General features: G+C 37.4%; 1 protein-coding gene across 1 annotated transcript; it reads left to right on the forward strand.

Moving 5' to 3' along the window:
* The first annotated feature begins 50 nt into the window (after nucleotides 1-50).
* Nucleotides 51-25,642, forward strand: SERAC1 (serine active site containing 1). Its single transcript, XM_030447986.1, has 17 exons — nucleotides 51-93; nucleotides 2,724-2,815; nucleotides 4,192-4,228; nucleotides 4,539-4,675; nucleotides 5,787-5,876; nucleotides 7,169-7,300; nucleotides 9,030-9,151; nucleotides 11,095-11,223; nucleotides 12,332-12,445; nucleotides 14,069-14,231; nucleotides 16,703-16,853; nucleotides 17,692-17,833; nucleotides 18,450-18,550; nucleotides 20,479-20,576; nucleotides 21,123-21,305; nucleotides 21,784-21,927; nucleotides 23,549-25,642. The coding sequence occupies exons 2-17, from the start codon at nucleotides 2,725-2,727 to the stop codon at nucleotides 23,683-23,685; spliced, it is 1,971 nt and encodes a 656-aa protein (XP_030303846.1). The 5' UTR covers nucleotides 51-93; nucleotide 2,724; the 3' UTR covers nucleotides 23,686-25,642.
* The last annotated feature ends 539 nt before the right edge of the window (nucleotides 25,643-26,181 follow it).

A 26,181-nucleotide genomic window follows, 5' to 3' on the forward strand; every position in this document is an offset into this window, starting at 1 on the left:
CTCGCCTTGGGATTGGCCGGGCGGCCTGTAGCGTCACGACGTTACCGCCGCGCGTAGGCGCCGGTGCTCGGCTGCGGGGAGCGGTGGCGGAAGGTAACGGCGGCCTTTGCCCCTTGAGGGGGGTACGGGGGGAGGCGGTGATGGTGGGAAGGGCCCAGCCCGGTGGGGTCGGGCAGCGGGCGGGACGTGAGGGAGGCTTTCATCTCAGCTGTCACCGCCTGTCGATGCGGGGTTCTTGTTTACCTGAGTGGGTTCGCGGGGTGTTTTCCACGATTAATATTTATTATTTTAACCACCTCGGGCTCTGGGCTCCGGGAGCCCGGAGCAAGGAGAGCACCTGCCCCTCTGCGGCGCCCCGGCCTGCCGAACGGCGCGGCTTCGCCCGCCCGGGGACGGACACGGGGAAACCCGCGCTTGTCCAAACCTTCCAGAAGTAGCTGTGGTGCCTCGGGCTTCACCCGCTCCGTGTGAGCGCGTCAGAGGTAACAGCTGGATTTTCCCCCTTAGGAAAGCACGGGGTTATTCCCGCCTTGCCCCTTTTGATACTGCATTGCCTAAAATGGTTTGATTTGGGTTTGGTTTTGTTGTTGGGTTGGTTTTTTTTTGCTTGTTTTTAAGTGCACCTGGGTTGCGCTGTTGTGAGGCAGCAAGTGCTCCTTCTGCCCCTCTTTGGGGTAGTGGCAGCAGCGCCGGCACCACACGGTGTCTCCGGGGCGGGATGGTGCTATGGGGTTGTGTTGCGGGCTGCAGAGCTTCCTGAGCCAGCTGAGAAACGGCGCAAAATGAGTCATTTTGCATTGTATTTTTATACTTACCGACAGGACGAGGGGTAATGGTTTTGAGCTGAAAGAGGGTAGATTTATATTAGGTACTTGGAAGAAATTCTTTACTGTGAGGATGGTGAGATTGGAACAGGTTGCCCAGAGAAGCTGTGGTTGCCCCATCGCTGGAGGTGTTCAAGACCAGGTTGGATGGGGCTTTGATCAGCCTGATCTAGCAGATGATCTTTAAGGTCCCTTCCAACTCAAACCATTCTGTGAGCCTGTATGATAAGTTCTCTCAGACTTGAACAGAAGTTTCTGGCAACAAACAAATGGTACTTGCTTTGGCCTCTGGTATTTGCAGGTTCATATTTTGAATACACGAAACTGTGGCTCCTGCTGTCACTGAACTATGTGTTTTTTGCAGTTCCAGACTGTGGTTAGGCAGAAGAGTACTGTGGTGCTGTGAATAAAGATGGAAAAAGAACTGTCATAGATCAGTCAGAGAGTATGGAAGTGTGGGAAGTGTCTCCAGAGGACTAATTATTACTGTGTTAAAAGTGTTTCATAGTGCTGTGTACTCTGTTGAAATAAATGGATAAGCGTGATACTGAAATGACAGAAGCCCAAAAGTTACCTGTTATTGTGACAAAGGCTGGAGTAATGCTGACATTTTCCCCAGATCTCCCAAACACACTCCAAAGAACAGGAAAAGAGGAATAACTTATTGATGAAAGGAAACAAAAAAGAATACCCTTGTTTAGAGAAACCAGACACTGACATTAAAAGCTATTAATTTTTTGGTCTGTAGAGCTTTCCTTAAATTCAAGGAGAATATCAGAGCCTCCCATATTTCAAGATCAGGATTTATATGCATGGTATTTTATCACTTTGAGGTAATTGTGGTGATACAGACTTAATTTGATGTGTATCCAGCATAGTAAGTTGTTAAATTGATGATGGATAGTTGTGAGATTTTAAATCTGCTCAAACAGATCAACTTGTTTTTTCAGTCAGCGTAAGTGTATCAATGCAGAGAATAAAATGTTGCCTGTCATATAATAGGAATTTTGTGTTACCTCTGCACTGTGTGAGGCAACAGATTTTTATGTGTTTCATGACTGCTATGGAAGCTTAATATTCTTTGTGGATTTAGGCATAATGCCTGCACTTATGATGCTACATCTTCTGTTAAAACTTGAGATTAAGTCTTCAGCAGATGTACAGAATTTTGTTGTGTGTTGCCACGACAAATTTGTGTATTTTTCTAAGTTTAGACAAGTTTTTCTTATATAAGCCAAACATGAAGGCAGTACTGTTTGTTGATACATAAAATGGTAAATATATTTGAGTGGTAGAAACAGGAACCTGTGCTTTTGCCTGGCCTAAATTGCCTTGGTTTTTCAGTCCTGTATTCATGTGACTATATTTTATTTGAACTTCATTGTGCAGTGGTTAAGATGCAGCCTTGGTCAGTGGGCTAAAGTGGATCTCCTTTACAGTCAAACTAAGAGTGTTACCTGCACACAATCAATTATGAACTTAAAAAGCAGTTGGTTACTGAGTTGTATTAAACTTGACATGTCATGTCAAGTAACGTCTTGGTGGAGATAAGACTGTATCTGGTATTTAAGGGAGTGCTACTAAGAAGTAGTAAAAGAGACTTAGAAGCAGAGAAGTTAATTGGAGTTACATTCTCACTGAAGTCAGCAGTAGCACATGATGTATGAAAATCTGATTTAAACTTTGCTTGTAATTGAAGTGCAGCCTTTTAAACTCAATACTTCTTTAACTGTAGCATTTTCTATGGGGTGAAATGAAGTAAATATGGTTTTTAAGACCTTTGCTGTAAATCATGACCTTTATTATGACCTTTTCTGTAAAAAGACATGAAAGAAAACTCTCACAAGTTTTCTGCTGTAATTTTCAAATCAATTGTTACTTTTTTTTTTTTTTTTACAGGATGTCAGTGGCTGCTTACTGTATATTTTGCTATAGACAAATAGGAACTTCTGGTCCAGTCACAAAAACACACCCACCATGGAATTATATCAGTAAGTACAGTTGTATTTTTACTGTTCTGAGGTGTTTATAGAAAGGAAAAATCTAATGTTGGTACAATGCCCAGAATAATTATTGATACAATGATCTAAATCCTTGGATACTCCATGATCAAAAGCTTTAATTTGCTAAAGTGAATGTCTGCTTCTGACATTGCTTTGTGTAGTGATAATGTAAAATAACACTATCAGGTTATCTGTGATTAGAATATGAGATGAGGGTGTCCCCCTCAATTGCAATCTCATTAAGCTATCTTAAACTCCATTTTGTATCTTGATTTTTTTTTCTGACCTCTAGAGCCATGAAACAATTACCTCCATATAGTTTGTTTCTGTTGTTTCTTCCTCCTTATTTACTGATCTTAGTTCAACAGTCTTAGTCCCTGGTAATAGTTCACTGCTTAGTTTCTGCTTTCTTTTCCTGCCTTCTGTATAGAATGACAATTCTTACAATTCTCAAGTTTATTTCCAGCTTTAAAAAATAGGATAATTGGTTTCAGGCCTACAGGAAGTATTGCTTTTTTTTTTTTTTTTTTACTTTTCATCCTTCTCTGCCAGTTATTTCTTTATCATGTAGCTGCCTCTTGTCTGCATGCAAAAATTCTTATGATCTCACAAAGACAGAACCTGGTGGTGGTGGTTGTGGGCTAAATCTCCCAGTTCATGCTGAGGAAAAGAAATTATTCCTGATAGGTGAGATACGTGCCATTTGGGTTCTTGCTACTGGTAATAATAGAGTTTCTCTGTATTGAGATCCTTACATCCAAATAATCAGCTTGACTTTGTCCTGAAGAAATAGCTCAAATCTGACAGAGAATCTTTAATTCAAAAGGGAAATGGTTGCAAGTGACGTGTTTATTCAGCTGTGTTCTTTACCAGTTAGATTCAATAGAATTATTGTAAAAATATTTTTTCTTAGGAAGTTTCTGCAGGAGTTTTCAAAGAGCATACATACTCCCTGCATGTATTAATACACATTGAAGAAATATCCATGCAATATAAGGAAAAGTTAACTCGTTAAAATAATCTGGAGCTCCAAATTAATGCTAGTGGTACAGGCAGAGAAAGTGTACTGTTGATTTCTACAGATAAACGATTAATGTAATTGAGAGGTAACAATATTCTAAGTAAACAGGACTGCCAGAATACGTTTTACCATCTTGCTTAGGAGAGCAGGAAATGCTAATCAAGTCATGTTTTCTGTGTAAATTAAGGTAATCATTTTCCAAAAGACAGAGAGCAATAGAAAAATTTTGAAAAGCTTACTCTGAATGGCTGAAATTCTTACTGTTTGGTAATCAAATGCTAGCTGTTTGTACAGAGGTAATGCACACAGCTTTGTTTGACAAGAGTTTTTTGCTTTCTTTAAGGAAAAATTGCAAAGGTAACGGGATCGCTTATACTGGGGTAAGTTGTAACTGACAAGCATTTATATAACTTAGGTGGGGAGGTAAAATTTTAATTCATGTATCTTTCAAAAAACGTGACAATATCAGAACATTTAGACATGATAGAATATAATTTTGAAGCATATTTTCTGGTGTTTACTGCTTATCTGTAGTATTTTAGAGTCTCCTCCCTACTTTGCTAAAATAAAATAATCTGCAGATATATACTTGGTAAAATCTAATACCAAAATAATACCAAAATGATTGCTTATTTTGGCATAATTTTTTTTTTAAGTTAATATTCATATGCTGTTTTCTTTTATTTGAAGAGGTTTTGTATTCATTACATATGAAGTCCTGTCCTTAAAGAAGCTACTGCAAATCGATACTCAAGCTGTAGATCAAGAAAAACTAAAATCCTATGTATATGTACGTACAACTTCGCTACATCCAAATGAATATCAAGGTAAGATATATGTAATTGTATGAATTCTAAAAATGGAATTTTAAAAGAATAGAATGTTTCTGGAAGTCATCCTTATATAAGGAAAGATATATTTTCTGAAGTCTGTTACAAAAATAATGTTACTCACAGTGTCACTAAATTTATCTTAAGCTGGTGTCTGATTTGTTAAGATACTTCTATACATGCAGTTCTCTATATATGAGATAATTATATATATATATATGTACTTATATATGTATGTGTGCATGTCAGTGTCTGTATGTATGCATATATATATAAAATAGAATACCAGGTTGGAAAGAACCACAAGGATCATTTGGTCCAACCTTTCTTGGCAAAAGCATAGTCTGGACAAGGTGGCCCAGCACGCTGTCCAGCTGAATCTTAAAACTGCCCAGTGTTGGGGAATCCACCACTTCCCTGGGGAGATTACTCCAATGGCTGATTGTGAAAAAAATTTCCTCTTGTGTCCAGTGGGAATCTCCTCTGGAGTAAGTTGTATGTATTACCCCATGTCTTTTCAATGAGATTCCTTGTAGAAAGGGATCTGCTTTGTAGACACCCTTAAGGTACAGGAACATGGTAATGAGTTTGCCCTTAGACTTCTTTTCTCCAGGGTGAATAAATGCATTTCTCTCAGCCTGTCCTTGTATAACAGGCTGCCCAGTCCTTTGGTCATCTTCATGGCCTTCCTCCAAACCCTCTTCAGCCTGTCCACATCTTTCTTCTATAGTGGGGACCAGAACTGAACACAGTATTCTACATGTGGTTTGACAAGCACTGAGTAGAGCAGGATGATGACTTCTTTACCTCTGCTGGTGATGCCCTTGTTGATGCAACCCAGCATCTTGTTGGCTTTCTTTGGCACAGCAGCTGTTTGCCCATATTGAACTTATTGTCTGACAGGACCCCTGGGTCCCTTTCTACAGAGCTGCTGTGTAGCCAGGCAGATCTCAGCCTGCTCTACACTCCTATATTATACTTTCCCAGGTGCAAAACCTTACAATTGTCTTCATTTATATAAACACATACACACACACACATATGCATTTGAAAATAATATAATAGAACTGTCATTCAGACTTCCAGTAATTTAAAAATGCTCTCATAGGCATCAAGTACCAAGCCAGAAAAGAAATCCACAAAGCTGTGAGGAAAATTCTAGAAACAGAAGCTAAAATTTTCCGGAGACCTTTCAATGGTAGGTAATGAGAGAATGGCTTTATCTATGATGATGATTTTTTAATAGTAAAACATAAGCCTTTTGGAAAGTGAAATATTTCTTACAAGCTTAACACGTTCTTTTGTGTTTGAAATTATGGTACTGTTATGTTGGGAAGAGCACAGTGGACAACACGCAGATTAATGTAATCAAAGTATTGCCATTTATTGAGAGCAGCAGTAGCCCTTTTATACAGTCAGGCTGATAACATAAGCATATTGCTGATTGGTACAACACATTCTTCATATGCCACAGAGCACTATCTAACTGGTTAAATACAACTGGTTATGTGTTTATGCAATGCTTTCCCATCCTGTTATTCTTTTCTGCTGCCAACTCCCTTATCAGCCCGTAGCTGATCTTTTAGTAACCTTGCAGCTGGGCCTTAGGGCCCTTAGCTCACTCTGGCTAATGCTAAATAGTCAGGATTGCTCACATGTCCATTTTCTTCTAAAAACTTTCCAACACTATTACTGTATTTTTCTGTATTAATATAGATTATTTGTATCTTTTTTATATATTGAAACCATTCTTCTTCAAATAGATGAAAGTGATGGTTAAGAAGAGATTTGAGTTTTGGTTTGAGTTGGGATTTTTTTCCTGTTAAGGTACCAGATTAATATATTTTATACCAGTCTTGTGTATAGAAGGTGTTTGGAGGACAAAATACTTTCAGAATTTAATTTTAGAGAAGTATGTTATTCTTTCATCAGAATTGCAAATATTAATGGAGAACAGCACAGTCTTTTTGTAACTTTCTGTCACTGCTTTTTAGAGTAATTTGAAAAAGAATTTCAGTTCATATAGGAAACTGTGCTCCTCTGGCATACTGCCTGTTCTCATTTAACTATTAAATGTTTATAAAAATATGTACCTCCACTGTGGTGCTATGAGTTTAATTGTTCAAGGTCTGAGCCTCAAGAGTTGCTGATCATTTCCAGCTCCAGCTGGAAGCTGACAATTCTTGTTGTTAAGTGCCAGCCAGGTTGTATATGTGTAACATATATTTGAAAAATAAACTTAGTGCCTCTAAAATAAATCAGAACTATCCTGTTAAAGGAAGAGCATTTTACTCCTGCCATTCAGTCATTGTTTCTATATTAATTCCATATTAAAATATTACAATTACTGTTTATTGAAACATTAAAATTACTGTTAATGAGTGATATTCATATATTAAAAGAAACTTTTTTTTTAAACTCAGAGAATAGAAACATGATTGTTAAAATGCTTATTAATAATAACAGCTTTTATTTGTTTCCTGGTAAAAGAACAATTCAGTACATTTGATGGAGAAGATCATGAATGTGCCTTATGGCTCCTCTTAAAGAGAAGCCAGTCAGAAGACAAAGAGGTCCGACTGCAGGCTGTTCAAGACCTGGCAAACAACAGTCACTGGCATGGTAATGTATGCTGATGTAGCCTAATTCATCCCAGAAACACGATGAAGTCTCAGTTAGATGTTGCAAGTCTGTTACCAACATGAAAAAAAGGCTAGTAGTTGCAAGGAGTGTGAATACATTCTGAAATTTGGTTTGAAATGTTGGGGGGTTATTTACACGTGAATCTTTTTTTTTTTTTCCTAGTACCCTGATATGTGTATCTACAGTGTGGGCCTCCCTCTGTTTCTCCACCAGAGAATCTAAATCACTGCCATGGTGTGGGAGAGCAGTTCATTAGTTCCTTAGCTTTTCTGTTGGAACTGCTAGCAAGGTCACTAGTTCTGGCAGTGATTTTTATTAGACTTTGTATGGGAATGAGTTTAGGCCATAGTACAGTTGATAAAAATTGTTTAGAAGTTAACATGTAGTAATGACATACTGGAGGGAGATGACTTGAATGTGTAAGCCATTTTCCATTCTAGTTATTATTTGGTAGTAATAAGTCTTCCCTGTCTCTCTAAGCAGTGAATGTCCTTGAAATCTGAAGTAAAAAGTAGGGAGGTATATATGTGTGTCCTCCCCCCTCAATCACTAGTCCATATGAACTAGATGACACTCTAGTCTTGACTCTCATGATTCTGATAATCCAGTCACTTGACTGTGCAATTCCACACCATATGATCTATAGGTTGCCTCTGAAATTCTGATTACCTCAAGCAGTTTACATCAAAAAGCTGTGTTTGAAAACATTTGAAAGCTGGGCTGCACCAAACCAAGCTATGTGTACTAATTTAGTATAACCATCTTCTGTTTGTAGTAGAATACTCTTAGCAGATGATCTCAGTGCACAAGATGGGCAGTACTTGGGAATCTAGTTGCTTTTTGTTATCTTCTTTTCTTTGTAGTGTTCATTGCTGTAGTATTCTGATGTTTCACAAACATTATCCTTGTTACTTAACTCATGAGAGAAAATGGCCTTTTGTAACCTTATATTCCAAAACTGTGTCCAAGGAGGACTGAGAACAGGTGGTAACTTTTCACAGACAGGACTGAATTGTTCAGCATACCTGTTATGGTAAATGTTCAAAGCATTGCTTCAGTAACTTCAATTTGCAGCTATCAGTGATGTGCACCAAAAAACCAAAAAGGTGGTCAATCTGTGGCTGTTTATGAAAAGTATATTTCAGATTACTTGTCACTTTTATTGTAGAATTGTACAACAGTAACAAGGATAGAAACTAATTTATAGAGTAACTATTGAATCACTTTTTTTCATTTGCCTCTCAGTGTGTAACTCTCAGTTTATAAGTAGGTAGGTCTTGGGAAGGAACAGTAGTTACTGTTAAGATCTGCTTTCCCTTCAGTAGGGTAACTGAAAGTCAGCCTCTGGTATCTTCAGTAAGGAAGGGATACTTCAGACTGTATTTATTAAGGTCATCTGATCTTGTGACTTTAACAACTTCATTGAAACATAGCTTTTGCATAGTTTAAAATTAGTTGTCTCTGTCTATGCAAGATTAGGACCTAAGGCTTTTCTTTACTTAATACAGTATGCAGGTAAAAATATGCCTTTCAAATTTTAACTTTGAAAAAGTTAAGGGGGCATTAAGCTTGTGTTTTATAGTCTTTGTAGTCCTTTCACAGTGGCAATACCGAATGCTTGCTTTTGCTTGTAGAAAAACTGCATTTAAAACCAAACCAAGTATTTAACATTAGTTTTAACCCTAACACTGAAGTTCTTGTACTGCAGATTATCAGTATGGTACAGTTGCCCAAACCTGTGATCAAAGGACTGCTATTGGTTTGGCTCGATCGAAAGACATTGACCTTCGCTTTTTCCTGCCTCCACCACCTTTGCCGAAAATAAACGATGTAAGTAAATGCAAAACAGGTATTAGATTGCTTTTATTTATTTATTTATTTATTTACTGCTTTCATTGTTGGTAACCATACTATAATGGAGTTCTAAAGTAACTAATACATAGCAAGATTAAGATCAATATAGTGAGCAGCATGATGGAAAGAAGTAAGAAATAGGTGGTTGATTAATTGTGGTTCTTGGACTACATGTCCACATCAAACATTTCCTAGTAGTGAAGTTTGAGCCAATTATCAGTCTGATGCATGCATTGCCTGTCACATACCTAATAGGTGGTGCAAAGCAGTCCTATGTTACCCTAGATTGTCTTGATACTGACAGAATCCTATGCAGACTGAGCAGTCCTGGAGGCTTTTTCATCCTCACTGCTAGCGTGGTGCTCTAGATAGTGTTCTGGCAAACACCTTTAACTTTCACTGTGTACATAAGGGAAACATTCTGAGTGTACCATGTGGTTCTCAAGTGCAGATACAGGGCAGATTTGCTGCTTTAAAAAATTCCTCCAACTCATTGAATACTAGTATAGACATACTCACTGTCTTTCACCAAAAATTCTGCTGTCTTCTCCTTTTGACATCTTAATCCACTTACATATGAATTTAGAAGTTAAGGAAGGTGTTTGGGGATGAACCGTTACTACTGTTAACTTTTATTTAACATCATTTATCACAGTACTTATTAGATTTAATTGAATAGTATTCCAACAGAAAACTAACTATATATGATCTTAGCTGATGTATGTTGTGCTTCCATACATTAACTGAGATTGATCAGATAAGCAAACACAGAATGTCTGTAATAGCTTTATTTAATCTGTAAATTTCCAAATGCTTCCAAAGTTTCTGAGATGGAGATGAAGCTTTTCCCCATCCACTTTACTTACATTAAGATCTACCACTGTTGTTTTCTGTATGACCAGGTCTACTGTAGCCCCCCCTCTTCATTGCCAGCTTTTGGGTACCAGCAAATCTGCCTTGGATAGATCTGACCTTGTTTTGGTTTAATGTCAGTTATTAAGTACATATAAGTTGGTTCTCAGAATCGTGTTACTATATAAGCTTCTTTATTAAATAGAATTGGCACATAGCACAATATAAGAGGTCTTCTGTAATGCTAATAAAATGAATGCTGGTAAAGGTCCCCATCAGAGAATACTTGTATCAAACTCTGAAAACCAGCTTTAATTGACAGTGATATTCTCAGTTTTTGCTTTCTTATCTTTGTAGCATTATGTGATAGTGGATCTGTACCTGTCAGTCCTGGAGTACTAGGTTATACTAGTATATAGCTCTGTATTTACTTTCTTTTTACAGTAGTATGGTTGGGAGGTGATTGAAGGTTGGAGTTCCCAATATGCTGCTTAGGAAGTTGAAGCAAATCATTGTGGCAGCAGATGTTGCTCTACACATCAGATAGGTCTCTGACTCTGATTAGAGTAACTACAAGTTCCATGACTGTGGGCAAATAAAATTACTTTGTTTAATTTGTTTTCCTGTCACCTACCATGGATGAACGACTGTATTAAAATTTTTTGGAGGAAAGCTTAAAGAAATGGGTTTTTTTGTTTTTTTTTTACTACTGATTTATACATTTGTTTTAATGGAGTAGCACCAAAATTACTGTTAGGTAAGGATGAACTCTTAAAGATTCCTGTGCTAAGAGAAACTGTTTTTTCATTTGCCCTTCTGGGCCTGTAAGTAAGGTCACCAGAATGTGGAGTTTCAAGCTTACTTTTCATCACTAAGTGGTTTTAGAATATCAGTTTCCATAGTTGTTACAGGTGCAACTATTAAACCAAAGTTGCAGGAGCACTCAAGTCCATTATTTTTCATTTTATGGCCTTGTTAAGGTGGCTTATTTCATCATTTCTGATCTTTCTGTGTTTTGCTTCATGTCTTGAACAGGACTAAAAGCTATTTGTGCTTACTTTTCACAGGATTATCCCCTCGAAGATGAACTTCGCTTGTTGTTAGTATCTTTACCTCAGGCTGGTCTTGATCCATGTGTCCAGTACTTCACATCTCTTGCTTTACGTGAGAGTAGTCAGTCTCTTGCTGCACAAAGGGTGAGTTCCACCTGCAGAATAGGATGATTTGGGTTCTCTCTTTGTGCAGAGCTCAGAGATACAAACGTATTCCCATATTTTTGAGCATTGTAAGAGGAAGAGAAATACAGAGATTTTGTGACCGTAAAGCATTATAAAATCTCTTCTAAATACAGTCTGTCTGCTTGAAAGATTGTTTATCTTCCTCAGTTTCTACTAGTTCTAGTGAAAGGTTATGTCTTTACTTGCAATGCTTGCTGTAACATTTTGTCCAGAATGTATCCTTACCCTTGCTGTGCTTATAAGATGATTTTTTTCACATTTCATCCTACCATTGTTTGAGTGTTATTTCACTACAGGGATGAACAAACCTCTCTTAAGTCTTACTAGCAATGATAAGTGGTTAGCATACCTTAAATAGTAACCCCTATTATATCACATGGAAATGTAAGATACAATTTAAAAAAATACCATCGTATTTTAATAACGATGCCTTGAAGGGCTTTTCTTAGAGTTTTCAGGGTGCAGTAACTATTTTCTGTAACACAGTTATGTGTAACATTTTTACTCTATGACTCCTTTATTGTTTTCACAGCTAGAGCTCTTGCTACAAAGGGAGCTTTGGTAAGACACCATATATGGAGGCCTTTTGATTATCCCATTATTCTAGAAAATTGTTCTTTATTGAGGTTATGCTGCTCTTGCTGCTGCATGGTTGAGAGGTCTTCAAGATTATTCTACATATTGAAGACATTTTTTCCTCCATTTTTGCAACTGGAAATCTAGATGCAGTCTGGTTCTTGCTTTTTTATGCTTAAGCAAATGATCTTAAAAGAAGACATCCATTAACAAAATTAAAAACCTAAATTTTCTCTCTTTATTCTGTATTTTGAAGTTAATAGACTGTGGAGACTACTGACTGAAAACCTAATTAATATTTTCCATTAAAAATAGTAGATATTTTTATGCTATACAGTGGTGTACTTTGTACATTTTGAAAAGTGAATGCAAGTTGTGCACTATACAGCAATTTCTATAGAACATTGCACACTTAATGTTTTAATTTAGAAATGCTTATTTTGTGTAGCTATTTGGAATGTGGTATAATTTTTAATGATTCTCATTTCAGGGAGGCTTGTGGTGTTTTGGAGGAAATGGCCTGCCATATTGTGAGACATTGAGTAAAATCCCATCAGAGACCGTGGAACTCTTTTACTTGCAAGCTTTAGTACAGCATTCTAAGGTAACTTTTCCTTTAAACTGTAACTGAAAAGTTACATTTATAAACATTCCTTTCTAATGGTCTCATATGTTGGGAAGAAGTTGCCATTTCCATGTCTCCTACCCTGCACTCCTTCTGTAAGGTTGTTCAGACAACAGAGACTGGTAAGAGTTGGCAGGCAACATAATTCTTTTTTGTTTTTTTCCTCCCAGGAAATGTGTGTGAATGTTGTTATTGTTTCTAGTTAGCCAGTATAAATTCCCCTGTATTCTATCTGTATGCATATTTCAAGTAGCTCTGACACAGAAAAGCAGGAGGGAATGCCTGAAGGCCACATAGCTTCAACAAGGTTTTGCTGTGTAGGGCTACCTCCCACTGATGCTCCAAGTCATTGAGATAGATATTGAGAGGAACACTTTGTGTTCCCACTCTGCAGCTTCTCAGTAAGCAAGATACTGATGATGTGAAATTCTTAGTGCAAAAGATGTGTGGATTTGTGCGAGTTGGTGTACATCAGTTCAGAAAGCTTGCACGTGGTCTTTTCTTATGGTTCTTAATCTAAGCCCAGTGACAGGTTTCCAGAAAGCAAAGGAGCCTTGTGAGTTCACTGTAATCAGAAGCCAGAATGGAATGCAAACTCTGACTATTCACAAAGGCCCCTCCTTCAAGGGTCACTGCCCTTGAGTGGAATATTGCACAGCAGCTGCACGGTGCCTCTTCTCAGGACCAGTGTCTTCTTTGCAGACACAGATGAGGACCGTGGAGGACTGTGTAACAGCAATTCTTTTTTCCTACTGCTGCACTATTCTGTGTGCACTTAATTGCATGGAAGCCCAGAACACTGAAAAAGTGTTAAGAATGCCAAATTGGTATTTGGTAGCATAAATGGAAAAAATTGAGTTTGCCAGTATTCCTTTCACATTTTCATGTCTTCCACAGAAATTCTGACTTAATCTAGGGTTTGTAATACTCCATATTTTCATGTTAAACAAGTTGTGGGTGTGCTGATTCCAGTGTGTGTCTGTCTTTGTTGAATGCCACAGACTTGAGGACATCAGTGGTTTCATTACTAGCACACGTTTAAGCACTGTAGACAACATTTTGAAATCATAAGCATTTGGCCAGTGTTAGTAGTTGATGCTACAACTCATTAATATATTGTCATCTACTTGGACCAGAATCTCTTGTTGCCCTTAAGTTCAGAAATGACAGCAGTACTATTTGGAATAAAGAAATACCTTTGCATTTCAAAGAGAAGGGGTTGTAAGTATTGCATTTTATGTGGTGAACAGAAAGACAGTAGCTCTAGTTGAGATAGTGCTTTAACTTTCAAACTTGGTTTGAAATTTGATCATACCAAGTGGAGAGCAATTTCATCTCCGTCAGAGTTGAAGGAGATTGAAGTGATGGTACTCAGCATCTTTTGGGTTGGCAGTCCACAGAAATCATGCAATTAGCATTAAAATATTTACTTCCTCTTCAACCATGGCATAATAGATGCTGCATTAATAAGAATTTCTGTTGTAATAGGGCTCTGCATCATATCAGCTCCTTAAAATTCCTTAAGTGGTGTATTAATAGCATCTTAAAGAACTTTTTGCAGAACATCAACTCTTTGTCACTATACTTACTGTATAATCCTAGGTTTCTTCTAACTGTGATAAAATTGAAGCTAAAGGAGGCCTTCAGCTTCTACAGAGGATATACCAGCTGCGTAAAGATTCTGCAAAAATACAAAGGAACATAATTCGAATTATTGGAAATATGGCTTTGGATGAACGTCTTCATTCATCCATAGTACGTGCAGGTAAAAGGAAAGCACAAGTGCAAGCAGTCTGAATGTCAGATTTCTATTCTAAATTTTTCAGAGGATTCGGTGCTTTTGAAAAATGCAAAGGGTCATGGTAGTGGTGTGGGTTTTATATTTGGAGGAGGTGGTTTATTTTTTTTTAATTAAAAAATAGAAACAGTTTAGATGTTGTTGATTAAAAACTCCTATATGCTCTCTTGCCAGTGTATGTCAGCACTACAGAGGTATTACGAGTGTGATGGATGGTGAGAATTTGGAACTGCTTGGTGCTCCCTTCACATTGCTGGCAAAAATCTTGAGTTTCCTACCCTTACTGATCATCTACCTTGTAGATTATTTTTATTGACTGTGTTTTAGTTTTGTAATGAGCAGACTATCTTACAGTCTTTACCTTTTGGAACAAAGTGCAATGTGCCTCCTGCCCTGCCTTATTTCATGTTAGGCTCGTAATTTCTGCTAAATGTTGCTCTTATGCCCCTTTTATAACATTCTCTAAATGTCACAATGAAAGTTCTGTGCCAAATATGTAATTCCAAAGGGTTTATTAAGAAATAAATAAAAAAAAATATTCATATTCTATTGTATATGTCCAAGCTAGTATCTGACTCAAATGCAGTGTGCGTTTTTAATCTTCCTGTTGCAAAAAGAAGTAGCAAAGGCACAGGGAACAACTGTGAGGGTGATAACAAATTTGGAGTGGTGTAAAGAACAAATAATTAGATTAAGACATTTAATATGGAAAAAGCAACCAAAGGAGAGTATAGTGGAGTTCTGGAAGGTCCTTACTGGCATAGAGAAGGCAGAGAGGGAGTGGCCATCTGCTATTTCTATAATGCAAGACCAAAGGTTCTTTATCATTAAATTATCAAAAAGCAGAACAAGCAAATCTATTTTTTTCCATGCAGTGCATAACCTAACTAAAACTTGCCATGAAATAGTGTGATTGTTGAAAGTGTAAAGCTTCAAAATATGATTAGACAAATAAATGGAAAGAAAAATCCATGAAGCTCTGCACACATAAGCCAAGCTGGTTGCCCCTTTATTGCTCTATTATTTCATTGTTCTGCAACTTCTGTTACTGCTCACTTTTGGAGAAAGACAGATGGACTACAAAGGCCTTTGGTCTGAATTCTAGTACCACTCTTACATTCTGAGGTTCTTTTTCTTTGCAAAAACTGCTGGCATAAGGAAGAAAAACAGTGATGCATGGTGTAGTAGTATAGGCAGGATTCTTAACACTATTTTTGACTCTTTATCTTGGCTTGTTTTAAGAGAAATATTAAACCAGACACCTTGCTAGTTTTAATCAGACAAGCTTGGCAGTCTTTCATGGTATTTGGAAAACTGAAAACTGATTTTAGATAGTGTTCTTAAGGAAGATTTGCACGGTAGTTAACATGTATTCTGCTTAGAAATGTAATTTAAATACCCCAACTCTTAACGAAAACCAGAACAGTTCTCAGAAGTGCTTGAATTTAAACAGAACTCACTTGTCAAGTCATTCTCCTCAATCCACAGTGAACTATCTTGAATGAGTGACTTACTGGCTATATTAGTAGCAACATGTTGTACATGATTTTGAAACAGTAATCATGAAATAAATTGCTGCTTCTTTTTCAAATCAGCTTCCATTTCAAAATCTCTCTGCAAAGTCTTTCCAGGCTTTATTTACAAGCTTGACTTTAACAGAGATTTATAGGCTGATCTTGCTAGCAGCAACAAGATTTATCAGGATTTGAAAGAAATGTATGTATGTGCATTTCTTGGTACTCTATGAATATCCCTATCCATGTCAAAAAACCCTACATTTTACACTTTAACTAAGGTATTATAAGTGCCTGGTTTTTCTTGAAGTAGCTGAGGCTTGAAATTTTATTGAAGGTATCAAAGATTTCCTTCATTAATTCTCTTATGTTTCTTAGAGATACAGAGTGTACTGTTTTTTAGAATAGCAGGGACATTTTAATTCCTTAAATAGTTCTCTACACACTGGATTTTGAAATTAGAAATGGTTGTAGTCTCACAGCATGCATCAGTTTTTACATCATTACTGCTGTGTGCTGTTTTCTATGTCCGTCTTATGCTTTAAGCTTCATTTTCTCTCTGCAACATTTCTTTATCTTTCTTGCATCTCACCTGCAAAAAGAGACTTGAGATCTGTTCTTTCTCTGACAACTTTACTGAGCTGCTGATACGTTTTCTTCCGAGAAGTTCTCCTTCAGTTAATAAGCTGAACAGTAGTAAAATACATTGCCTCCTTTCTGGATTTCTAAAGCTTGGAGGTTCCACCTACCTCGCATTGGCTTTCATATAGTAAAGAGAGTGGATTGCAATAATTTGTTTTGATGTTACCATTCTTAAATTTTAATATCTATTTTCACAAGAACAGTTTGAAGGGTGTTTCTGAATTCTTTTGTTTGGATGATGTTTCTAACTAGTTAACCTGCCACTTTATTTCTTCAATGTAGGTTGGGTTTCTGTCCTTGCTGAAGTAATGAAATCCCCACACATCATTCAGTCTTCTCATGCATCCAGGGCTTTGGCTAATCTTGACAGGGACACAGTGGAAGAGAAGTATCCAGATGGTGTTTACATCTTGCATCCACAATACCGTAGCAGGTAAAGCAGAAAGAGGTAGTGTACATGCTGTCTTTGTGTTACTTTTTATACTGTCCAGTTACAGAACTGGGGAAGAGCTGGTGTCAGAGTCCTGCTGTACTGATGTCAGCTGCTCCTCCTGTTTTTTTGGGGGGGTTGAGAGGACTGAATTTAGGTTCTCAAACAGGAGAGCAACAGAAGTGGTTGGAGCAGTCTAGAACTGAAATACTGAAATACTGAAAGTATTTCTCTACTGTATGGAAAAATCCCAACACAATCCCAATTCATGAGTTGAATTATGGGTTTTTATGCATTGCAGTCATTTAACCTTTGCACTGGCTCTCTTGGAATGCAATGCCTTGTAATTCTTCTTTTGGCAGCAACACGTTAGCCTAAGATGCAGTAAATTTACAGCTTCAGCTTCTTGTAGTAGTGATTGTGTATCTGGGACTGAAGCAGTCTCCAATGTGGTATGTAGCAACTGTTCCCTGGGTCATTGGTGTTAGTCAGGTTGCAGTGAAGATGTAATTTGATGATAAAGCTGGAACTACCCAGCTGCATTAACAGTACCTGGAGATTGGTGTTTTTCATTATAGAAAAATACAACTTGTGAGGTGGATACTTTCTGTACTTTTTAAATCTCTCTTCTGGGTATATACCTGGTTTTTGTCTTGATCTCAGTATCCTCTTTGAAATACAATGAAATGCCATGAAATACTGTCCATAAGATAAGAAGTCTCAGACATGGAGTGTTAAAAATAGCATTTTGGCATCCCTTGGGTTAAAAGTTCTGTGTAACTTTGATTTGCTAAAAGACTATGTGTTATGCATACCTTAAAAATTTCTTCTTCTGTATCAGTCAGCCTGTCAGAGCAGATGTCCTTTTTGTTCATGGTCTTTTGGGAGCAGCATTTAAAACCTGGCGACAGCAAGACATTGATAGGAGTTTGGATAAAAAGGCTTCTGAAGAGGAAGAGGACTATAGCCAGTGCTGGCCAAAGGTAAAAAGACAACAGCATTTTCACAGGTGGCTGCTGTTTTCTCATTAATGAGAGCTGTCCTGAGAAGCTAGGCTTACACTGTCTGGCAGTTGTCTTTTTTAAGTAAAAGGACTTGTAATCTGTTGTACAAGTAGCATTTTAAAAAAAAATTAAAATGTATGCAATGTTACTGCTGAGAAAAAGACACAAAATTACATTTTAAATTAAGCATCCTTTCTTACATAGGTGTCTGAGTAGCTCAATTTTGGCTGATTGCTGTTTCAGTATTGTCTCTAAATAAGTAATTACTATTTCAAGTAGCTCGTATTGGTATAAATACCCATATATCTGTAAAAAATTGAACTGCTCAGTCCTGTTGGTAATCCTAGTAATTCTTGTTTCACCCAGGAGAGGGAGCTAGGAACGCACGAGTTCTATTTCCATTCCCATCCTCTGTCTACTTTCTGTCTGGGGAGCAGGCTAGAGATCACCAACGTGTAATAGAAGAATAATAGTCTAGGTGTAAGATGTACTTTGTATAGTCATGTCTTTGCTCCATTGCTGATAAATTGCTTGCAAGAGTTTGTTAAATACTTCAATTATAAGGTGCCTTTGATTTTTCTTTTCTGTAATTTAGACATGGCTGGCCTCAGACTGTCCTGCCCTTAGAATCATATCTGTGGAATATGACACCCATTTGAGTGACTGGAAAGCAAAATGTCCTGTTGAGGCTCACAGGTAACAAATGTAGGGTCTGCAGTTTGGAGGAGAGGCAGGAGGGAGACCTGTAAAGCTGATCCTTGGGATCACCTAGTGTGAAACAGTAAATTTAACTTTTTCTGTTATATTTGAAAATCAAGTTTGGAAAAACAGTAGCTACAGTCATGGTATGCTTGAGCTTTTTAGCCTCATGGATAATTACTTGTGGCAACTTTGTAAATTTTTACAGACTGTTCTGCTACAGAAGGTCTGCTTCATTTTTAGAGGAGACACAAAGTTATGCTGTTAGTTGATGTTTTACTTCAATTATCGTACCATCAATTTTATATCCCAAGGGGAATATTTAAATTTAAAATAACCCAAAAATGTTTCATAAGCACAGCAAAAAAATGACTGTACTATACATTTATACTCATGATACAATGAGACATATACTTTTCAGCATATGAACCATTCAGAATCATAGAATTGTTTAGGTTGGAAAAGACCCTTCAGGTAATCAAGTCCAACCATAAACCTGAGATTGCCAAGTCTTCCACTAAACCATGTCCATAACCACCACATCTACACATCTTCTAAATACCTCCAGGGAGGGCAACTCCACCACTTTCCTGGGCAGCCTGTTCCAGTGACAACCTTTTCAGTGAAGAATTTTTTCCTAATAACCAATCTAAACTTCCCCTGTCACAACTTGAAGCCATTTTCTCTCATGCTTATTGCTTGTGACATGGGAGAAGAGACCGACCCCCACCTCAATACAGTCTCCTTCCAGGTAGCAGTAGGGAACGATAAGGTCTCCCCTCAGCCTTTTTTCTACTGCCTAAACAACCCCAGTTCCCTCAAGTGCTTCTCACAAGATCTGTGCTCTGGAAGAAAATTTGAAAAAGAAACAAGTATGTATTTGTAAAGGTCGTGTCTTTTTCGTTACAAAATGGAAAGCTGCATTACCTGCTAGTCACCCAAGTATTGGATTTGATTATTTTATAATTTGATAATACAAGATGAAAGATATCAATATTATTAGACAGCAGGAACAACAATGTAGCAGTAGAATCACAATTTTGATTGCTTCAGGTGTATAGGTTCATTCAGTGTTTCAAAAATGAATTTTTATGTCTTTGAGCTATCCTAAGCCTATTGTTCAGCTGAAGAGACTCATTTGAGCCTCCTTTTTCATATGGGTTATAAAAGCAATTTCTAGTGAGAATGCTGAGAACCAGTAGAGATTAAGTGAATTGCTTTGCACAGAGGTAGCCCCAATATTCTGATGTTTCCATTATCCAATGGCCTTTTGTGTTACACTGCAATATTAATATGGCACTTTCAAATTTGAATTGGGAAATTACCTTGGTTGTTTTGGTTGTGCCACAGATTCATTATCAGCCTCTGATGTGTAGCTTATCCTTTCCAGAGCTCAAGATCTTCAGATACAAAGTGGAGTTTATTGTGCCTATATACTACCCCAGTGCAAGGCATTTGGAGATTGTTGTCTGGAAAGTATAACAATCATTATGTCTGCTTTTTCTGTATGGGTTGATCATTCACTTAGTTATTAAATTCCTGTACATTGTTCCACATTTTGAGTATGCTTTTGTCAGATGTTGGGTGTATGCTTGTTTCAGGGCATAAAGTTCATTATGCATTGATGATAAAGCTCCATACAAAATTTGTTGAACTAAAGCTAAAGGAAATTAGTGGTGAATGAAATCAAAATAAAACTTGCTAGAAAGATCAAGAAACTGAATTTAGCTCAGTTCTTGTTGTTCTTGCAAAGCTAACCTTAATGAAATTTTGGGCATTTTTCAGTGTAGCAACAATAATTAAGTAATTTCTGGTTTATGTACTTACTTGACTTTCATAAACATGCAGTGCTGAAAATTCATTCTGTTTTAACATTGCCTTTTAACCTGTCATGCTTCATCCTTGTGTTTGATTTTTTTTCACAGGAAGTCTATTGCTTACAGGAGCAATGAGCTTCTTGAGAAGCTCAGAGCTGCTGGAATTGGAGACAGACCACTGGTGTGGGTATCACATAGCATGGGTGGTAAGCACGTTGCCTATTTGATATTAAGTATTCATTCACTGTTAGATTCCAGAATAAGCTGTTAACCAAATTCAGTCTGAAATGCAATTACTCATAATAGTTTACCTAAAAAATTTTCAAAGATCTATAATTGGAAAATAGATTTCTACTTTCAGAATACATTATATCCAACAGCATATGCATTTTGAAAGGATTTTTATTGCTCCTTGTTTTTACTGTGTTGACTTAAAATCACAAAATCGATGAACTGAAATTCACGTAAGTGGGAATAGAGAGGCAAAATTTTCTCCATGCTAAAGCATATATAAATGTCATTAGCAACACTTAAAGTAAGCCAAAAATTGATTTGCATCTTTTATTGACAGTGTATTTTATGCTTCCTCAGGTGTGGGGTGTTTTTCATTCAACTTTCTCTTACATATCTGACAAACTTAAGAACTAATCAACTGAGGCAAGAATGTAGTTAGTGGTTTCATGGATGATACAGTATGGTCATTAATTTCACAGTAGTTTAAATCCCTGTAATAACTCAGTGTCTGTTGCCAGGTCTTCTAGTCAAAAAGATGCTGGTGGATGCTTCCAAGAATCCAGAAATGGATAAAATTGTAAACAACACCAAAGGAATCATATTTTATAGTGTTCCTCACCACGGTTCCCAGCTGGCTGAATATTCTATAAATGCCAGATATCTTCTCTTTCCATCTGTGGAAGTTAAAGAACTCAGCAAGGGTATGCTCACTTTCCTACCATTTGACAACGGGGATCTGTGCTAATCTGTTTGTGATGCTTTTTTTTATTGTGGTGTCAGAAAAAGCTGGATAAAAACAATAGCGCTCCTTTTTATGTTTTGGGTTGTGTGTTGCATTAGTGTAAGTAATTCTGAGTAGCTGCTTCATTGATTGCAGAGTCAAGGGAAAAAAGGGTGTCAGAACAAATTTATAGAGGAGTTGTTTGGGCCATTTAGCAATCTAGTAACTCAACATGATGAACTGGCCTTCAAACCCTTACCTTCTAACAAATTCTGTGGCATGCAGAAATAATTGTTGCAAATCATAGCTGGAAAAGGAATTTACCAAAAAAAATGCTACTTCTTTTACTGCAATATTAATTTTTCTGAAACATTTCTTTAGGAATGCAGTCTTGCCAGACAAATGCTATAATCTTGTGTTCAAGATAACACTGCAAAAATTATGTTGCTCTTTCTCAGATTCTCCTGCCCTTAAAGAGCTTAATGATGACTTCCTGTCTTTTGCCAAGGGCAAGAAATTTTCAGTGCTGAGTTTTGCAGAAACCTTACCAACACACATAGGCAGCATGATAAAACTGCACGTTGTACCTGTGGAGTCAGCAAGTAAGTCAAATAGCCATTTTAATTCATGTAAGCATTGATAATGAGGAAGGATTATAAATCTTGTGGCAGAAAGATCTAGAAAAATACATGTTATGCTGTGGGGTTTTTTGTTTATACTTTTGGTGGGGTTTAAACTAGTCTCCCTGCTGGGATCAGAATCAGCTACATTTATATCTTAGAATAGCAATTGTTTGTTTTGATTTTTCTAAATGCAAATAACACTTACTTAATGAAAAAAGTAGGGTAGGCCCTAGTCTAATGGTACCTTGTTGTAGTCCTTTCCTTTGTAATTATGAGTAACAGTTGTTTATCCTTGTATAGGTAGGTTGTGTAGTGTTTCAGAAGCTCCTGCAAAGTCCAGCTATTTCCTCCTTTAAAAATAAGAAGGAAAACTGGCAAACTTCTAATGGAAGGAGAAAGTCACAAAGGTGTTTTTCAGTCTTAAGAATCCTTTATCTTCTATATCTCAGGTACTCAAGCAATAGAGTTTTCCTTCTGAAGAGTTCCCTCCCATCTTTTTGCCTTTTGTAGGAGAAGGGAAAGCCAGACAGTTCTTTCTCTTGTTCAGTTTCAAGAATTGTTTTAAATCTGATACTTCCAAGTTTTCCCTGAGGAAAACCCTCTTTTCCATGGCCCAAGGTACCCTTAAGGCTAGAACAGAAACCATTGCTTTGTTGGGTTTTAAGTCAGGCTTTCTACCAGGTAAATCCACTGGGTTAAATCCAAGGTTTGCTGCTCTGGAAAAGGTGGACTCTACACCCCTGTTTCACCCCTGAGATAATATTTAGCAGTATTTTTCAGTATGTAGTTGTGAAAATGGTTCTGGTGCAATTTCATTGGTGGGGACTGAAAAAAACTGGAGGATTTATTTTTTTTAATTTAACAAAATAAGATGAGGATGAGAGAGAGGGCTGGGTAACAATGCACAAATAAGCACTGTGCACTTCTACTTTTGTGGTGTGTTTCTCCTCTTCTAGAGATGACACAATGCAGCAGCAAATGACCTCTCAAAAGCCTTTAAAGGTTACATGACTATTCAGTGCCACGCCACTGGTTTTATTCAAAGCACAGGCTGGCAAGCAGTATGCTCACTGTTTCTAATATGTATGCTTGGGCACATGAGAGGAAGCCTCCATCCTGCTCCAAATTTTACTTGGTGAAAGATATGGAGTTCCAAAAAAAAAAAATAATAAATGGAGGATTCCTTAGGAGGCTGAATGAATAGATAATAAACTGGAATGAGGCTGTCACAGCATTCCTGATGGAACGTTCTCCAGTGGTGATAGTTGTCAGGAACGAATAAATGCTGTAGTGGTGATCAGAAAATGGATACCCTGGATTAAACCCTATCCATGTTCATGTCAATGCTTAAACTTCAGTCAGGAGTTTGCTGTCAGTCAGGTGCTGGTAAATGAAGTTTTGATTCTTCAAAATTGTCTGTAAGCAGAAACTCTGACAGTAACTCTGTGTTGATTGTTTTAGCACATTGCAAAATAACAGACAAAACAATGAAACTGAAGAAGTTTTGCTTTTGTGAGTTTTTTTTTGCTTTTGCTTTTCTTATGAACTATGGTAGTTTTTTTCTTTTTTTTTTTTTTTTTTTTTTTTTCCTGTTCCCCAGATTTAGGAATTGGAGACATTATACCAGTGGATGTTAATCATCTAAATATTTGTAAGCCAAAGAAGAAGGATGCTTTCCTGTACCAGCGTACATTGAAGTTCATTCAGGATGTTTTAGCCCAAGAACTTGGAGACTGAGTTTTTGCCATCTTTGGCTGTTTATTTCCTCCATTTGGTGTAACACAGTAAGTTCTTAAAACGTGTTAGGGGATCTGCAGAACTACAAAGATTCTCTGTCAATAGTATTTGTGCTAAAGGAATTTTCAGTATAATAATTCAGACACCTCTCCAACTTGTTTTTAAAATACATTCAAGACAAGAACAATCTGAAGGCCTATAATCTTGGCAAAAAGAAATTGTGTGTTGGCTTCCAGTGACATGATCTGTCAACATGTGTGTAAATTCTCCAGCAATTTGGCTGGGAGGTGATGAGGAATCAGTGGGAAAAAAAATTTCACTTAGTCTGTAAATATTCCTCTGGAGCAACAGAGTTAGACTATGGAGAGTGCAAAAAATCCCACTTGCTCTGGAGATAAGTGGTCTCATTAAGGTAAATACACTTGGGACTAAAGTCTTAGAGACAGGATCAGAAACAATTAACTTGAGGAAGGCATTTGTTGTGTTGAAGGGGAAAGGAAGCATGTGGCTGCTTCAAAGCCTTAGTTTATTGTCTATTTTAAATAATCTACCTGGAGCCTGAAGAAGTTTGTCCAAGTGACTGAAGGAAGGATTTTAGTTTGGTGGCTCCATTAGAAGAGTTTCTGTAATTTGCTTTTCCTTTTAAGAGACCACCCAGATTTGTCAGCAAATAGGGCATCTCTTTTCTGGGTGAGAAGGGGATAGGTTTGTAGGTTGACTTGCACAGATAACTGTAGTTTTTTTAATCTCTTTGCATAAATGAAAACAAAACAAAGGAACTGTTCACCTGTTTGTAGCATCTCTTTCCTACTGTTAGCAACCAGAGAGATTGCTTTCTTTAGGACAGTGTGTGCTTGGTCAAACTCAGAGCAGTTCTTTGCTTGTTCACATGGAAAATATAAAGCAGAGGCTTTAGCACTTTTGCTTTACTCTTGGGACATACCAAGAAGATGGTACATTCAACTCCCTGGCTCATGTTATTCAGAAACCCTCTCTTCAGCTGTTTTAAAGAGGAGCATTAAAAATGCTCAGGTGGAGTAAGACAGGCACTGGCAAAAATGCTGATGCTAGGAGTTTGGAGCTCAGGTAGAGAAAAAGTAAAGTAGGGAAAAGTTCAGGTGATGATAAGGTCCCACTGGAAATGCAAAAGAGCCCAGATATTTTTGGCTTTTTGAAGCCCAAGTGTATTTATTATTGTAGATATAAACAGCAGTGTTTTCTTACTTGAGTTTGTATTTATGTCAACGATACCTTAACAGTACTGGTGAGAAATAAGCATCTCTAGAAGAGATCAGTGCTCAGACACTTTTAAAAAGTCTTAAATAGCTTGCAATGTAGTTAAAAACAGCCTAGTCTAATTGTGCTCTTTTTCCTTCCTTTCTGTCCATCCCCAACCCACTCTGAAAACAAACATTGGCTGTGATTAGGCTATAGTGCCCTAGCTGACTGTTTGTTAAATAAGCCCTGTATTGATTGACAGGCTTAAGACTCTCAGCATCACTTGCATGAAATGGATCTGATATTAATGGCCTTAAAATTACGGCTATGAAAGCTGCCAAAAAAGGGTGCTGGTGCAGGCAGCAGTGGCCATTGCAGTCCTGCTGGGTCCTGAGGCCACCCCAGCTATTCCCACTTTAACACACTCCAGCCCAGGAGGACACTACATCTGAAAATGTACTTCTGGAAGCTAAGCCTTGACCTGCTGGAGTTGTATAGCAGTATAGAAAACATATGCACTGGCAAAAAGAGCATTTTTTCCCCCCTGACCAAGATGCAGGTAAGAACACTGCATGGCAGTATTTCAGATAGAAAGTGTAACAGAACTGCAGTAACTTCTGAAGAGGTTTATCCTTTTTACACTGTGTTTTAAACTTCATAGTGTAAATATATTAGAACACTTTGTATTCACAAAGTAGAGGTACATGGAAAATTCACTGTGAATAAACAAGACTTCTAATAACTGAATACATGGTTAGCATGACAAACCTTGTGTTGATTTTAAAAGACTTCTTTGTCTTACAGGGAGTCAGAGCAATGACATTACACACTAATCTGAGTAAATGCATCTATGTTTTGTTACTATAACTGGAACTCTTGAGGCAACTTTCTTGCTTTTTTAACTTATGTATATATGTGTAACTTTTAAAACTAATGTTTGGGGGGTGTTGGGTTTGGGGTTTTTTGGAATATACTAATGACATGTTTTTAAAAATGTACTAGACATGCCACTAAATTTATTAAAGGTTAATGATCTGCCAAATGAATGCTCTGGATCATGTTCTTCATGTTGTTAAAGACCTGCATTTTTGGTGATTGTCTTGTGGTGGAAGAATGTAAATGTTTACCTTTCATCTTCTGTAAGAGGCAGAATACTGGGAGCACAGCTAGTCATTCATGGATTGCCAAACTGAATGAATTTTCAGTTGTGCTTTTACATTTTGCAAAAGTGCCTCCTAAACCCATGTACAGACATTGGTTTCAGGGCCAGAGGGTCTG

Source organism: Calypte anna, chromosome 3, assembly GCF_003957555.1.
Source record: "Calypte anna isolate BGI_N300 chromosome 3, bCalAnn1_v1.p, whole genome shotgun sequence".
Taxonomy (NCBI): Eukaryota; Metazoa; Chordata; class Aves; order Apodiformes; family Trochilidae; genus Calypte; species Calypte anna.